Consider the following 14880-nt stretch of genomic DNA (forward strand, 5'->3'; position numbering starts at 1 on the left):
GGTCGACGTCGAGAAGAAAGAGGTCGACGTCGAGGGATCGGCGCTTGACGTCGAGGGATCGGCGTTCGACGCCGAGGAAGGAGAGGTCGACGTCGCGGAGGCGGCGTTCGACGCCGGAGTCAAGGAAACGCCCTTTGACGCCGGAAAAGCGACGCTCGACGTCGAGCAGACGGAGGTCGACGTCTAGGAGTCGGTCAGGCTCTCCGAAGCGTCGCAAGAGGGATTCTAGTCCCAGGAGTCACACTGCTTCCAGCGGGGGACGCAAGAGGAAGCGGTCTCCGGCTGAAGGGGCGGGCTCTCAGCCCTCTTCGCCTCAAGGATCACAGGGCACGGTGTACTCTGCGGTGTACACTCCTTCTCGGCCTCGGTCGACGCATACACCTGGTCCGAAGGCGGTCACTCCTCCTCCTCCTCCTCTACCTCGAGAGGACCCGCCGACGCTGCCTCCACTTCCAGCGGACGACCCGCCTCCACCGGTTCCTCCGCGTGGGCCGGCACCGCAGCCGGAGGTTCCTCCTCCGAGGTCCACTTCGCTGCCGTTTTTGCCTGTACCTCCTAAGGGGACCCCGAAACCTGCGCCCAAGGAGGCTCCGAGGAAGACTCCACCACGGAAACCGGTGGGGAGGCCACGGACTGGCAGGTCTCGCTCTCGCTCTCGCTCTGGGAGACGGGACAGGTCGCGGCACAGATCGTCCTCGCGGTCTAGACGCCGCCATAGGAGGCGCGAGTCTCGCTCCCGCACGGGATCCTCTGGCTCCAGGGATCGTTCTCCTACCCTGTCGGGATCACCGGATACGAGGGTGTCCCCGATTGATGACCTGGTGGCGTTCCAGGATGTCCTCTTGAGGGGCGCTGCGAAGCTGGGCATTCCCCTGACAGTGCCCACGCCGAAGACGTCCGTAATCTTTGAGACGTTGCACCAAAAACACTCGTCTCGCCCTCTCCTTCCTCTGGTACCGGGCCTGGAGGAACCAGCTATGGACCTTTTCCTCACCCCAGCGGTGACAAAGGCGGCACCATCTAGATTGCTGAGGAAGTACCGGGCCCCGGACTCGGACCCGGCTTTTCTGAGGGCGGAACCACCTCCGGACTCCGTCATTGTGACGGCGGCACGCAAACAACATGCCTCCGCTCCGTCATCCACGGTTCCCCCGGATAAGGAGTCCAGGTGGATGGATTCGGCAGGGAGGAAGGTCTGTGGAACTGCCGCCACCTCCATGAAGGCTGCGAGTGCCACGGCTCTGCTGGGTCGGTACGCCCGCTCCCTCTGGGACTCCCTGGAGCGGTTTGCGGAGCACTTGCCTCGTGAACAGCGTGAGGATTTTCAGGAAGTGCTGAGTGAAGGGATGCTGGTGGCCAACCAGATCATCAGTGCGGCAGCGGACTCTTCCCTGTTGGCTGCTCATGGTTTTTGCCATGGGGTCAACCAGAGGCGCCACGCCTGGCTCCGTCTGACGTCCCTGAAACCGGACGCACAGCAGAGGGTGGCCAACCTGCCGTTCTCCGGCAAGTCTCTTTTTGGACAGCATGCGGACGACGAGATGGCCCGCATGAAGGCGGAGGCCGAGACGCTCATGGCGGTGGGCCTCGAGAAGCCTAAGGAGACGAAGAAGCCGTACCGCTCATTCCAACGGCGGTCCGGCGGACAAGGCCGTGGACGTGGCCAGGCTTCGGGACATTCGCAACAGCAACAACAGTTCCGTAAGCCGTTCCAGAAACGCCAGAGGGGCAGGGGAGGCCAGCAGTCGGCTCCAACGCCCAAGGGCCAGGCTGGGTCTAGGCCCTAGGAACTTACTTCCCCCGGATCCGTTACCCACTCCGGTAGGGGGAAGCATCCAATTTTTTCCGGCAGAGTGGAGAAAAATTACTCAGGACAAGTGGGTGCTGAATATTGTTTGCAATGGATACAGTCTTCGGTTCACCAGCCCGCCTCCATCGATTCCTCCGGTCAGCTCGCGGTTTCAGCTGCTCGAGCTCCAGGTGGAGGCCGATACCCTATTAAGGAAAAGGGCGATAGAAGACGTGCCTCTGTCCCAGAGGGGACGAGGCCTGTACTCCTGGTTCTTCCTGGTTCGCAAGAAGGACAAGAACGAGTTCAGGCCCATTCTGGACTTGCGACAGGCAAACAAGTGGATTCGCAGGGAAAAGTTTCGCATGCTGTCGTTGCATCAGATTTATCCTCAGTTGCAACAAGGGGACTGGCTCTGTGCCATAGACCTACAGGATGCATACTTCCATGTGCCCATTGCGCGCAAACACAGGAAGTTCCTGCGGTTCCAAGTCGGCACCAATCATTATCAGTACACAGTACTCCCATTCGGACTGAAGTCTGCGCCGAGAACATTCTCGAAGTGCATGGCGGTGGTGGCGGCGCACCTGCGGAAGAACAAGGTGTTTGTCTACCCGTACCTGGACGATTGGTTGATCAAGGCATCCTCCTTCTCGGGAACCGCGAGCACACTTCCAGAAGACGTGCGTTCTCTTGGACAAGCTGGGGTTGCACATCAACATGGCCAAGTCGGTCCCGACTCCGGTCCAATGCATACAGTACTTGGGAGCCTCCATCGATACGCTGTCAGCAAGCGTGTCTCCTTCGGAAGAGCGACGATTATCTCTCCTTCGGAAGGCTCAGGCTCTTATGTCGACTCCATCTACAACAGTGAGGACGGTGTCTTCTCTACTGGGTTCGATGGCCTCTTGTATCTTCCTGACGCCGCACGCACGACTGCACATGAGACCGCTGCAGGAGTGCTTGGAGGACCAGTGGGATCAGAGGACAGGATCCTGGGACGACAGGATACGACTGTCTCTGCATGCTCTTCAGTCTCTGAAGTGGTGGTGTTCAGCGGAGAATCTCCTCAGAGGGGTTCCTTTTCACAAGGACATTCCCACGCAGACTGTCGTGACGGATGCTTCTCTCCTGGGATGGGGAGCGCACTCCGGGACTCTACAGATTCAGGGAACGTGGTCACCAGTGGAGGCCACGTATCACATCAACTTCCTGGAACTCAGAGCTGTTCACTTGGCGCTGAAGGCCTTTCTTCCGTCCTTCCAGACCAGCTCCCTGCTTGTGCAAACGGACAACACTACCACGATGTACTACCTCAACAAGCAGGGGGGCTCGAGATCCCGCACTCTGTCACAGGAGGCGCAGACGATCTGGCACTGGCTCCTGGCCAGAGGACTGACGGTCACGGCTACCCATCTGCCGGGTGTGCAGAATGTTCAGGCGGACGAACTCAGCAGACTCATTCAGGAAAACCACGAATGGGTCATAAACGACGAAGTGCTGGGAGAAGTCTTCGCAAGGTGGGGAACTCCAGACGTAGATCTGTTCGCCACCGCCGAAAACAGCAAATGCCGAGACTTCGCCTCCAGGTACTACCAGCCGGGGTCGCTGGGGAATGCGCTATGGATCAGCTGGTCGAACAGCTTTCTGTACGCTTTTCCTCCCATTCCCCTGATTCCGGCGGTACTCATCAAGCTGGCCCGGTCCAGGGCTCGGATGATTCTCATTGCCCCGGAGTGGCCCAGGCAGTGGTGGTTCACGGACCTGCTTCACCGTTCTCTCCTTCCTCACATTCGGTTGCCGTGCAGGCTGGACCTTCTCACGAAGTTCGGGGGGCGGATGTTGCACCCCAGCCTCTCGTCTTTGAGTTTGGCGGCATGGCTCCTGAGATAGTGCAGTATGGACATCTGAATCTGCCCGCGGATTGCATGGACATACTGAAGGAGTCTAAGAGACCTTCCACTAGGACTTCATATGCTTACAAGTGGAAGAGGTTTTGTATCTGGTGCCAGTCTAGGAACCATGACCCTACGACCTGCAAGGAAGATGTCATCCTTCCTTACCTTTTACATTTGGCGCAGTCTGGCCTTAATGTTCATTCCATTAGGGTTCATCTTGCTGCATTGACTGCCTACAGGAAATGCCCTTCACAGACTTCTTTTTTCCAGATCCCTGTGATCAAAGACTTTCTGGAAGGATTGAAGAAGGTGTTCCCTCCTGTCAGGCTTCCCTCGCCTTCATGGGAATTGAATGTGGTGCTGTCCAGATTGATGAAGGAGCCTTTTGAACCCATTCACAAGGCTTCGTTGCAGCACCTGTCCTGGAAGGCGGCGTTCCTCGTGGCCATTACATCGGCCCGCAGGGTGAGTGAAATTCAGGCGTTGTGTTGTACTGAACCTTATACTGTATTTCATGCTGCTAAGGTTGTGATGCGTACTCACCCTGAATTTCTTCCCAAGGTTATTTCTGATTTTCATGTCAACCAGACCATAACTTTACCTACGTTTTTTCAGAATCCTTCCTCTCCGGCGGAACGTTCTTTGCATTCCCTGGATGTTAGGAGGGTGTTGAAATTTTATCTGGATAAGACCAAAGATATTCGTAGGTCAGACCAATTGTTTGTCAATTATGGATCAGTCAGGACGGGTCTTGCTACCTCTAAGCAGTCCATTTCTAGGTGGATTGTGTCCTGCATTCAATTGTGTTACCAAAAAGCTAATAAGACCTTAGGAGGTAAGCCTAAGGCTCATTCCACCAGGGGCAAAGCTGCCACGACAGCCTTGCTCCGTAATGTGCCGATTGCAGAAATCTGCAAGGCCGCCACTTGGAAGTCGGTCCATACCTTTGCTAAGCATTACTGCCTGGACTCTGATGCCAGGGCAGACGCTCAGGTTGGGCAGGCTTCGCTGCGGAATTTGTTCGCACAGTAGTGGCATCATGTTTTTTCTCCACCGCCGCTTTGGTGTGGGGATGGGCTTGCCATTCTATTCACTAGATTATGACTATACACAGAGATCCCCTACTACAGAAGGAGTAGTTTCTGTTCTGTAACTCCAGTTCTGTAGTAGGGGTATCTCTGTTATAGTCATAAGCGCCCGCCCTCCTCCCCGGTGGAGAATTGTTCATGTAATTAATGCTACAGGTCTGGCGTTTTTACGCCTTCAAAAAGAACTGAAGTCAGTGGGACCTGCTATGCATTCTGGGATACTGGGAGAAGGTTCTAGAAGGTTTCCTTAAAGGCACAGTATCCTGTTTAAGCCACATAATGGCAGCCTATGGGGCTTGTCTGTCCAGGCCTTCCTCTCTATCATTTCTGAGGGGTTTTTGCAGTAAAAGCAAGGGAAATCTGGACAGGCTTTGCTGTTTGTGGATTTTTGGTGGAATTTCTAGTTGAAGTACTGGACAGTGTAGCCTGTGGATATAGGCTGCATTATTTGTCTTTAAATTTTCTCTTAAGTGTCTTTGCAGTTCTGCAATTTTTTGACAACTTAAGAGATTATTTTTGATTGCCGGGGTCCACGCACATGGGCGGGACTATTCACTAGATTATGACTATAACAGAGATACCCCTACTACAGAACTGGAGTTACAGAACAGAAACTACTCCTTCTGAAGCTAGTATAGCGGGTGGGGCAGAACAACCATCTTGTATGTAGTTGAGCATCCGAGTATGGAGAGCTGCAGTGTCTCCCAAAACCCAAAGTCCTAATAACACTCTTTCCAAGTGAGGTTGGATATTGCATGCCCAGGCCCAATGAGGGCTATCTGTTACATACACTCCCAGATATTGGAAGCCCACCCGAAGGAACAGTATGCTGTCCACCCAACTAAGCGCAGATGGAGGCGGGTGGGGGCACTCTCGGTTAAACAGAGGACTTTGCTTTGACTAAGCCGCGTACAGGCCCCGAAGGCTCCCAGTATCTAGAGCACAAGGGCCTGGACTCTTGTGGATCATCAAGAAATATGAGGACATCGTCAACGTCTGTGCGATCCTGTCTGAGACCCCGGGGCCCACTCACATCCCCCGACCAGGAAGCCATCCTGCCAAAGATTCAATCTCTATTGCGAACAGCAGCGCGACTGGAAACCCAGCCTTGTACCCCTATGTAGCTGAAATGGGATGGACAACAAGCCTCCCACCCTAACCCTCGCCTGGAGATCAACACACAGTAGTAGTCTATTGACAAATTTGGGACGAAGTACAGTTTTGTGCAGTAAGCAGAACAAATAGTCCCACCGCACAGTCAAACTCCTTTTGGAAATTGACCAAAAGAAGTGCATTGGCACCTGGAAATCTTCAGGCGGAAGCCTGGGCATTATGCAGACGCCTGATATTGTGCTTTTTGACCCTCTGTGGCATGAAGCTGGATTGAGCGGGAAACATCATTTACCACGAAGGCATTACCACTACTAACATTTACCACGTGACACTTACCACGCAGGGTGCCTTCCACGCAGGGTGCCTTCCACGACGTCTTTACCACGGGCTGGGGGGGAGATGTGGTATTCCTTCGAGTCGTTCTGCGTGGGCTTGGGGGGCAGAGGGGGGCTGGGGGGGGTCTCCCCCCCCAAAAATAACAAGCGGTGGGCAGAGGGGGGCTGGGGGGGGGTCTCCCCCCCAAAAAATAACAAGCAGTTTACTTTAAAAAAAAAAAACGAACATAATTTTAAAAGAAAAAGGAAAGAGCCTCCCCCAAAGACGTGCCGTGTACGTCAAAAAAACAGTCCTTTTTTTATTTTGGTATACGTGTTTTGACGCTTGTTTCAATGGAGGATGGAAGTAAGGGCTCGTAGAGAAAGACGTGCAGGTAAGACGTTTCTAGGCGTAGTAAAATCCTACGTTGTAAATACCAGCGTGGTAAAGCCACTTGCGATGTAAAATTCGCGTGGTAAAGCCATGCGTGGTAATTGAAATCGTGGTATAATCATATATTCGGATTGAGCGGCATGTACCGGGGGCCCAGAGGTTCAGGCAAATCGGTAGGTAAATGGTTGTGCAGCCGGGACCAGCGCAGCAGCTGTCCCCAACCCCTGCCCTGGCCTACCTCGATGGGGGTGCAAGGAAGGTGCCTCCCGCCAGAAGGATGATCGCTTCTTCAGCCAAGACCAAGCCACTTCAGGTGTCTCGAAGAACGCCACTTTGTTTTGGAAGATGACCTTCAACCGTGCTGGAAAATGGAGCATGCATTCGATTTAATGTGCACTTAGTTGTCACTTGACCTCCAAGAAAAATCTTTGCTGTAAGGGTTCGACGGGGACGATCTCTAGATCGGAGTCGGCAGCTTCTGGGAGATCTTGTTCGCCCTCGAAGATATTCTCCGGTGCCGACTTCTGCATCTCTTGTCTGGCAGCCCGTCGATTCCTGATGGTTTTCTTGGATGGGAATTGGGCACAGGCTGGGCAATTTTCTTCTTTGTGTTCAGGTGACAAACACTTGTTGCATACTGTATGCATGTCAGTATGCGGGAATTTGGAGTGGCATTGTGGGCACCTTTTAAATGGACTCCTTTTCATCGACGGAAGTCGCACGTGGCGTTGATAAGGCCAAACGGCCCGCGTCGACGACCGGATCAATATGAAACGTTTGATGGAGTCGAGGGGTACCGAGCGAGAACAATACTGTCGATTTCGAAGGCCTTTTGGCCTTAGAGTAGTTATTTTCGGTTCCGAAGTTGGAGTATAGAAAATAACATCCGAACCCAATGGCGGAAAAAAACAATCTAAGGATGGAGTGGATGCCCATGCGCACTGTAGTCAAAGGGACGAGTCACCTATCTCGTGATACTTCGAAGACTCTTCCAAGACAACAAGGTGCAATCATCCGGTCCCAACACTAGGCGGCGATCTATGCTAAGATGAATGTCAGCAGCCCTACATGCCAAGAACAGATTCATACTGGTAAGTAGCATTTTCCTTACAAACATAAGATGTTGCGAGAGCTCTGTTGCTTTACATTAATTAGACAAAGCATCTTTATGTGCACAAAACCTCACTTTAAAAACCTAATTTCCAAATCCGGCTATAAGAGGTTATTAGTTAAATCCATTAATTTGTTGTAGCCAAGGCAAAAATAATTCCATATGCTGCTCTCATTCTACCTGGACAAAGAGTCCCAATGGCTCCTAGGCTACAAACCATTAACCTATATATGTGAGGCTGGTATATGGTCAACAACACAGCCATTTATTGGTATTATTCAGTGGTTATGCATTCTGCATAAGGCTCAAATTGGGATCTGCTTAAAGCTTAATTTCCATATTGCGTGTTACCCACCACATTCAAGACCATGCAGGGCTTTCTAGTGTATGCTCAGCATGTGTTCCACAGCAGCACTTGCTACAACCCAAACATGTTCATCTGTGAATATTGGTTCATAGATTGTAATTGTATAGATGATCCTTCCCCTGTTGTAGGCTCATGTTCCTGTCGTTCTCACGTTATAAATTCATTCATAATGGACCTGTACACACTTAATATACTGCTTTGTGTTACTCCACTTGATTCATGCTCGTTCGGTGGTGGGTAGATGGGGGGCGGGGGGGGAGACAATCGGAAGTGGAGAAGTTGTCCTGGTGTAGTTTGGGCTTCAGGGAGGAGTCATACAATTTCTTGGCCCAAAAAACGTTTGAAGAAAAAACTTGTAGAGTGGAACAGTACATGGCAGGTTTGTGCAGAGCATTGTCCTCTCCTGCACTACAAGCTACAAACTGATTGTTACAGGATAAGCAAGTTTCCTTATATTTGTGGTCCAAGGCCTAGATTGATGACTGAGGGTCAGTGTCACCACTCACAATCTAACCTTCTCCATTTAACTACACTGTTTAAATCTTGGGCAAATCACTTGGTTTCACTGTGCCTCTATTCTCTTGTTTGCCTAGCTGTTAAGTGACTAGAAATTTACATTTTAGAACAAGATGAGCTCTGCAAGGCCTTGTTGGAGTCTGAGGGTTTTTGTCGAAAATGTTAAAGGTTTTTTTTGTGCGTCAGTTTTGCTTAACATGCACAAAATTTGGTTTTGCTCTCATAAAAGACTTTACTCACAAGATTGTTGTGTCCTTAAATCTACTCATGATCTGGAAACAGGTAAAGTAGTAGTTTCAAAACTGAAATGCCCAATAAGTTTGTGTACACCCACAAACTTGTGATCTACGAGTATTCACCAGCTCACTCCACCTCCTCCCCAGTTTGTTAAAGGTTAGAAACGTACTCCTTACAAAGGCGTGAGTAAAATTATGTAGGTAAAGAAGGTTCTCTGTGTGGGAAAGTAACAAGTATTCATTAAATCTGCACTTGCTAAATTGATTTTGAAACGAGTAAATCTACAGTTGTAATGACACATGCATAAATTAAAAGCTTGCTTTGGCCACACCTTTTAAACTGCTACTCTAGCATGTTCAGTTTTATTTCTTTTAACGTGTGTATTTCTGAAAGTAGTAAATGTGTAGACATGCAGGTGCACTTCTGTGACTTTTTTTATTATGTGACTTTCGATAGTTTTAGCATTTTGCCTATTAAAATTGGACAGTTTCTTTGCTATTTTAACTATTGGCATCCGTCAGTTTATTTGCTATTTTAACTATTGGCATCCATCAAACCTGTTTTATTCAGTGATGCCTTTGAGACCAGTATTTAAAGGATCCTTAGCACAACTATCCATACATTTGTAGGTCTCCAAGTTCATTTTTATTTTGTTTTTTGATGCGTTCTCAGGTTTCATGGTAGTTGAGCATAACTGCTTTCTTACATAGTTTCCTTTAAACCCTTTTGATTCTTCATGTAATTGATAATAGTAAATGAGCACTTTAGGAGCATCATGAAGAGTCCCACATTGTTACATTTTGCAAATGTGTTCTCGTTTTCATATTGGAACCACTGTGAGCAAAGCAATTAAAGCTTCCAGCTCACAAGTATGTCCTTCAAACTCTTACCCTCATTTAAGTGCTTTGCACCAATGTCGTGCTTAGTTAATAGGGCCTTAAACAAAGCAGCAGTGGATAAAGCCAATTCCACCCTCACATTCACTTCATTTGCAAAGTACTTGATGACCAATAAATTATTTTCTTTATGTTAAGTCTTGTATTGAGTGCAGCGATAGCAGTGGATGTATAGGAATGCCATGACTATTCAGCTGGGTAACTGAAACAAAGGGTGGAATGAGATGGACAAGAAGTGATCGGAAGGAGAAAAGACTTGAGTAGCTAAGATTTAGTGATCCTCAATCTTCAGCAAATTAAGTTTGAGTTAATTCTAACCTTTATCACCAACATAAAAATAGTCCCAGTACCAATCTTCGTGTGCCTGGGGACTGAAGGTTGACAGGAATTCAAAGTCCAGAATGCTAGAACGTTTGTGCAGTTTAGTGGTTTTCTGGATAAATCATGCCATTGCATTGAGCGAGGCTTTTTTACATTGATTATATTGGAGTTGTGAGCCAGTGGGAGAAATGTGAGGTTCCACTAACTACCTTGATTGAAAGTAATTCTGAACTATTTAATTCTTTTGAAGCTGAAGTGCATGCACAGTGAGGCACTCGCCTGTAGGTTGAATGCTGTAAGCTTTTTCCTTGCTCTTTAAAGCAGCAGAGGTTAAGTTGTGATAACGCACATGCATTTTGGTGGGCAATAACTTCTCTAAGAACTTGACATTGGACCTCTAATTGCCAATACTACCTCCTCTGTGATACTGCTGTTTGTGCTTCCTCACCCATAATAGTTGTTTAGATCTCTTTTCTGTTCTACTCATTGGTATTTTTTTTAAATATGATTTTCAATTGTGTGAAATGTATCTTTTTGTTTTGATAGGTTTTCCCCTATGGGAGTAGATCACATGAGTGGAATATCGAACGTAAATGTACCAGGAAGTACCGCTGGCTGGTGCATCTTTATCTACAACCTTGGCCAAGATGCTGATGAGGGAATCTTATGGCAGATGTTTGGTCCATTTGGCGCAGTCACCAATGTGAAGGTTATTCGTGATTTCAACACCAACAAGTGCAAAGGCTTTGGTTTTGTGACCATGACAAACTATGACGAAGCTGCAATGGCAATAGCCAGTCTGAATGGCTATCGCCTGGGAGAGAAAATTTTACAGGTTTCCTTCAAAACCAGCAAATCTCACAAATAACCTGCTCGTCCATTTTGTACTGAAGAATTAAGATTGACATAAGTTGGATAATTTTTGTTAGTGTAAAACTCATTTTGCGCCAATTTTCACGTGTTTGTCTTAGTCTAAATGAAAAGTGAAAAGTTTTTTATACTCTGGGATGCAACTTACATGTTCAAATGTTTGCGAAATCCCACAACTTTAGACCAATTTTAATTTCCTTAAGTTATTTACTTTAAGTATGAAAAATGAAATGAGTAGATCACATAAATTATACCATATTGATGGTGGTAAAAATACGCATGCTTTAAATTATAAGACTTCTTAGGTTGATCCATGGAACATTGCATTTTTCAGAAACTAGAAAAGTTTTTGTTACTTAAATAGAACTTGCTATTCTGGCATACTCAGTTCTAGTTTTTCCTTCTCTATACCTTGAAAAGTCTTTGCATCACCAAGAATTCAATTGGCTGTTAATTGCTTTCTCAGTATTGGTCTCAGAAGATGCTTTGGCTTTCTAAAAGAAGGGTCATGTAAGAAGCAGCATGCCAGTTTAAGTTTTTCTTAATCACTCATTGAATGACGTAGGTTACTCTAAGCGTAAACATCCTACCTGTCATTACAAGTTTTAAAATATTTTCATTATCCCAGTTTTTGGAAGGGGAGGACCAAAGTTTCTTTGAAACTCAGTTAAGTTTCCATATCACAATTTGAACACTACAAGGTGTGATATTTTGATTCCTAATCAAACTGACCTGTCTCTACCCAGCGGCTACAAACAGTGGTTTTCTACCAGATACGCAACACTTCAAGATATTTTACGGTTTCAGAGATCAAAAAATAGTTTGAATTCATAAAGATAGTTCCATTTTGTAAAATGTAAAAAACTTCATGAACATTTGAGCATTGTGTCACTCGCATCCCTTGTGAGCTCTAGTTTTCTATTTTAATAGCTTTTTGTTTTGATAATGTTTTACCTATGATACATTCTGAACTTTCAAGTTATTAACCAAAATATTTGATTTGTAGATATGAAAAATAATCCCCTAAATTTTCTGCAGATTGCCTTGAATTTTGAGTTATTCTGTTTCTGTTAATTTTCTTTTGCTTTTTTGTGTTTGTTTTTGTTCGTTTTACTTTTGCATATAAGACCATTAAATTTGATTTTGTTTTGCTCAAATTTTGTTTTCGTTTTTTATTTTAAATTATTATTTTTTAGTAGGTTCTCCAAAAACTACTTGATTGCCTTGAAGAGTTGCATTCACTTTCTTTCTGGAATAGCAACTAAGATTTATCCAGCTTGATAGCTCTGAATATGCATGTTAGACATGACCTTTCTATCCAAAGGCATCTAAAAACAGCTGGTAACGCAAACAATTTAATACACATCAGCAATATCTAGAAAAATCAGTTTGTCACTCGTGTCACATCAAATGAATTTTTCCCCAAAAAATTCACTTTTTACCTCCAGATTATCAATTCATATTTTGGAGTAGACATGGATTTAGATTTGGTTCAAGTCGTTCACAAGTTCAAATTGTCAGTTTTGTGCAATTTAATAACAAATGGTCAGCTGTGTTGATTATAACCAGGGCCATTGAGATTTTAGCAGGAAGCACTGCACCACGTTACTGAATTATGTTGAGAGACAAATTGTGGCGTGTTCCAAGGCCTATTTACCCAATTACTTTTACGTTTCTTCAAACAAATTAATTGAAACTAGTGCTTGATGAATGAAGGTTTCTTACATAAAAACTTCACACATTAAGCAAATATACTTTTCCAACTCCTATTCTCTATGGACACACAGGACCACTTGTTAGTATGTTCCTGCTTACCTCTCCCAATAAAGCAGTTTATCTGAAGTTTATAAAATGTTGTACATAGAAAACAAATTTAAGTGGGCACACTTCTGCCATACCCTCCAGTCAACAACACTCAATTGAAGTTATGTTCAGTAAAAGCAAACCCTTCTGAAACATGTTAAAGTGGTCCCTGACAGCTAACGGACAGTATGCATGGAAAAAAGTGAATACATATGCAGGGTTCCTCCTTTCCATTTCCTATCAAATGCATCCATTATGGATAGTAACACAAGCAGGTTGAAATGTTCACTACCTTAATTCCTAAAAACAGTAATCAGTTGAATGGCGACACTGACTTTTGCAGTGTCAATAGACGTAATGAATTCAACATGCAGTATTTGACTTACTATTTGATCTTTTTGAGGTAGAAATATTTTTTGTTACAAATTGTGAAGCAGGTGAAGCTTTGTCAAGTGGTTCAAATAATTTTTCGAAAAGGCTGTGGCCAGGGAATCTGATTAATACAGTGGTCCAATTCATATCTGAGCATTACGTTAACCTTGGCATAAAATCTTAAATCCTATAAAGGATTTAAAGTAAGACATCAGTTTGTAGCGTGTGCTGCTGTAGCTAATCCTGCTCTGCACACTCCTGCCTTCCAGTATTGGGCATGAATGTTTGCAAGTTATTTCTCGTCAACACAAGTTTTAGTTATGAGATTATTTGCGAACCGTTCGAAAAATGTACATGCACCAAGACAGAGTCTGAATCTCTGATTGTTTTCCTTTTCAGCCATCTGGTTCAGACATAATTCACAAATTCCATCACAGTCTGCATCTGTTCAATCCCAAACTTGTTCTTTCTTAATATCTCTGGAGAGGGTTTATGGGGTTAGTTCCTCTTGGCCAGTAGGGAGGTCAGATTGGCCTTCCTCATCAAAGTGCCTTTGAGGTCTTCAGGTTTGAAGCTCTGCGTTGACTTTATATAGTTGTAACAATGTATTTTATTATGCTTCCACGGATGCTCTCTCCTACAACAGATGGTCTTAATTATTAAAATCCTAGTAGACCAATCAATTTGAAGCAAGAAGTCCTTGCAAACTCTGTGATGGTCTGATGATGGGAACTCAAATTGAATTTAGGGCACAATTGGAATAATATGTTCTCCTTAACTGGCCAAATGTATGCCTACTCTCCCGCTCCAAACCAAATCACCTTGAATTCTATAGTGTTGAAATTGACTCTGTGCTGGAACTTGCGAATCTAATGATTCTGGCTACGAGGGTTAAATATTGTAGCTCAGTGGTCCCAGAGCTCGAAGTGCATCTGAACCCAATGACGGGGGAAAATAATCTGAGGTTAAGTCTTTGTTCTGAAATATGTATTTCAGAGAAGAAGTAAAAGTTCTCTCAAAACTGAAAGTCCTAGTTCAAAGAAACACAGCTTGCAAATATCCACTCCTAACACTATATGTCAGGAGTCCACTGAGCAATTTATTCTAATGCCCTACAAACTACAGAATGATAGTTACAGAGTAAGTAACATTTTCCTTTATTTGCAGACAAAATTATTTAAGTAAGTTTGCAAGAAGTAATTTCACCATAACTTGTTCTAACCATAGCGAAGATACTGGTACGGAGCTAGAGTATCTCCATTATCACCTCACCATTTTAAGCCCACATGTTTAGAGTCGCATCAATAAAGGGTAGAAACTCTTTCTCCTTTGGATTTTGACCCAGTTTCAATTGATGATTAGTATACTATTCTGCACCATTTTTGTTGGCTTTGTTTGATGAAGACAAGTAAACGCCTTGCTAGCCCATTTTAGGTTGGTGGTTATGCCATCTAGAGTTTTATTATAACTGTATGGTATTGTAATGTTTCTAGATGTGAATTTTATACATGTCAAAAATTAGGAACCTGTTACGATAAAAGATCGGACACTTAATGGCTCATAAATGCCGACCCAAGAAAACGTGTCCACTTTACTGCCAGAGTCCTTGTAGCATTTATGCTCTGGTTCTTAAATGCTTAGTTTCATGTTATGTTGAATCTTACAGTTTTCAACATAAACTGTTAATTTTTCTAACCTAATCCATTATTTGATGATTATCCGATAGCAATTGAAAAGAGTGGAGTTGAAATTGTTGGACCTCCTGCAAAAAAAAAGTTAGGATTTCTGCGT

General features: G+C 45.5%; 1 protein-coding gene across 4 annotated transcripts in view; it reads left to right on the forward strand.

Annotated features, from left to right (window-relative positions):
* The window catches only part of ELAVL1 (ELAV like RNA binding protein 1), a 94208-nt gene extending 82137 nt beyond the window's left edge, over window positions 1-12071 (forward strand). For all 4 annotated transcript variants that reach the window (XM_078670419.1, XM_078670415.1, XM_078670417.1 and 1 more), the window contains one exon: window positions 10591-12071. In XM_078670419.1, coding sequence (XP_078526545.1) covers window positions 10591-10912 — 322 coding nt within the window. In that variant the 3' untranslated portion in view covers window positions 10913-12071. The remainder of the gene's footprint in view (window positions 1-10590) is intronic.
* The last annotated feature ends 2809 nt before the right edge of the window (window positions 12072-14880 follow it).

Source organism: Lissotriton helveticus, chromosome 12, assembly GCF_964261635.1.
Source record: "Lissotriton helveticus chromosome 12, aLisHel1.1, whole genome shotgun sequence".
In the NCBI taxonomy this organism is placed as follows: Eukaryota; Metazoa; Chordata; class Amphibia; order Caudata; family Salamandridae; genus Lissotriton; species Lissotriton helveticus.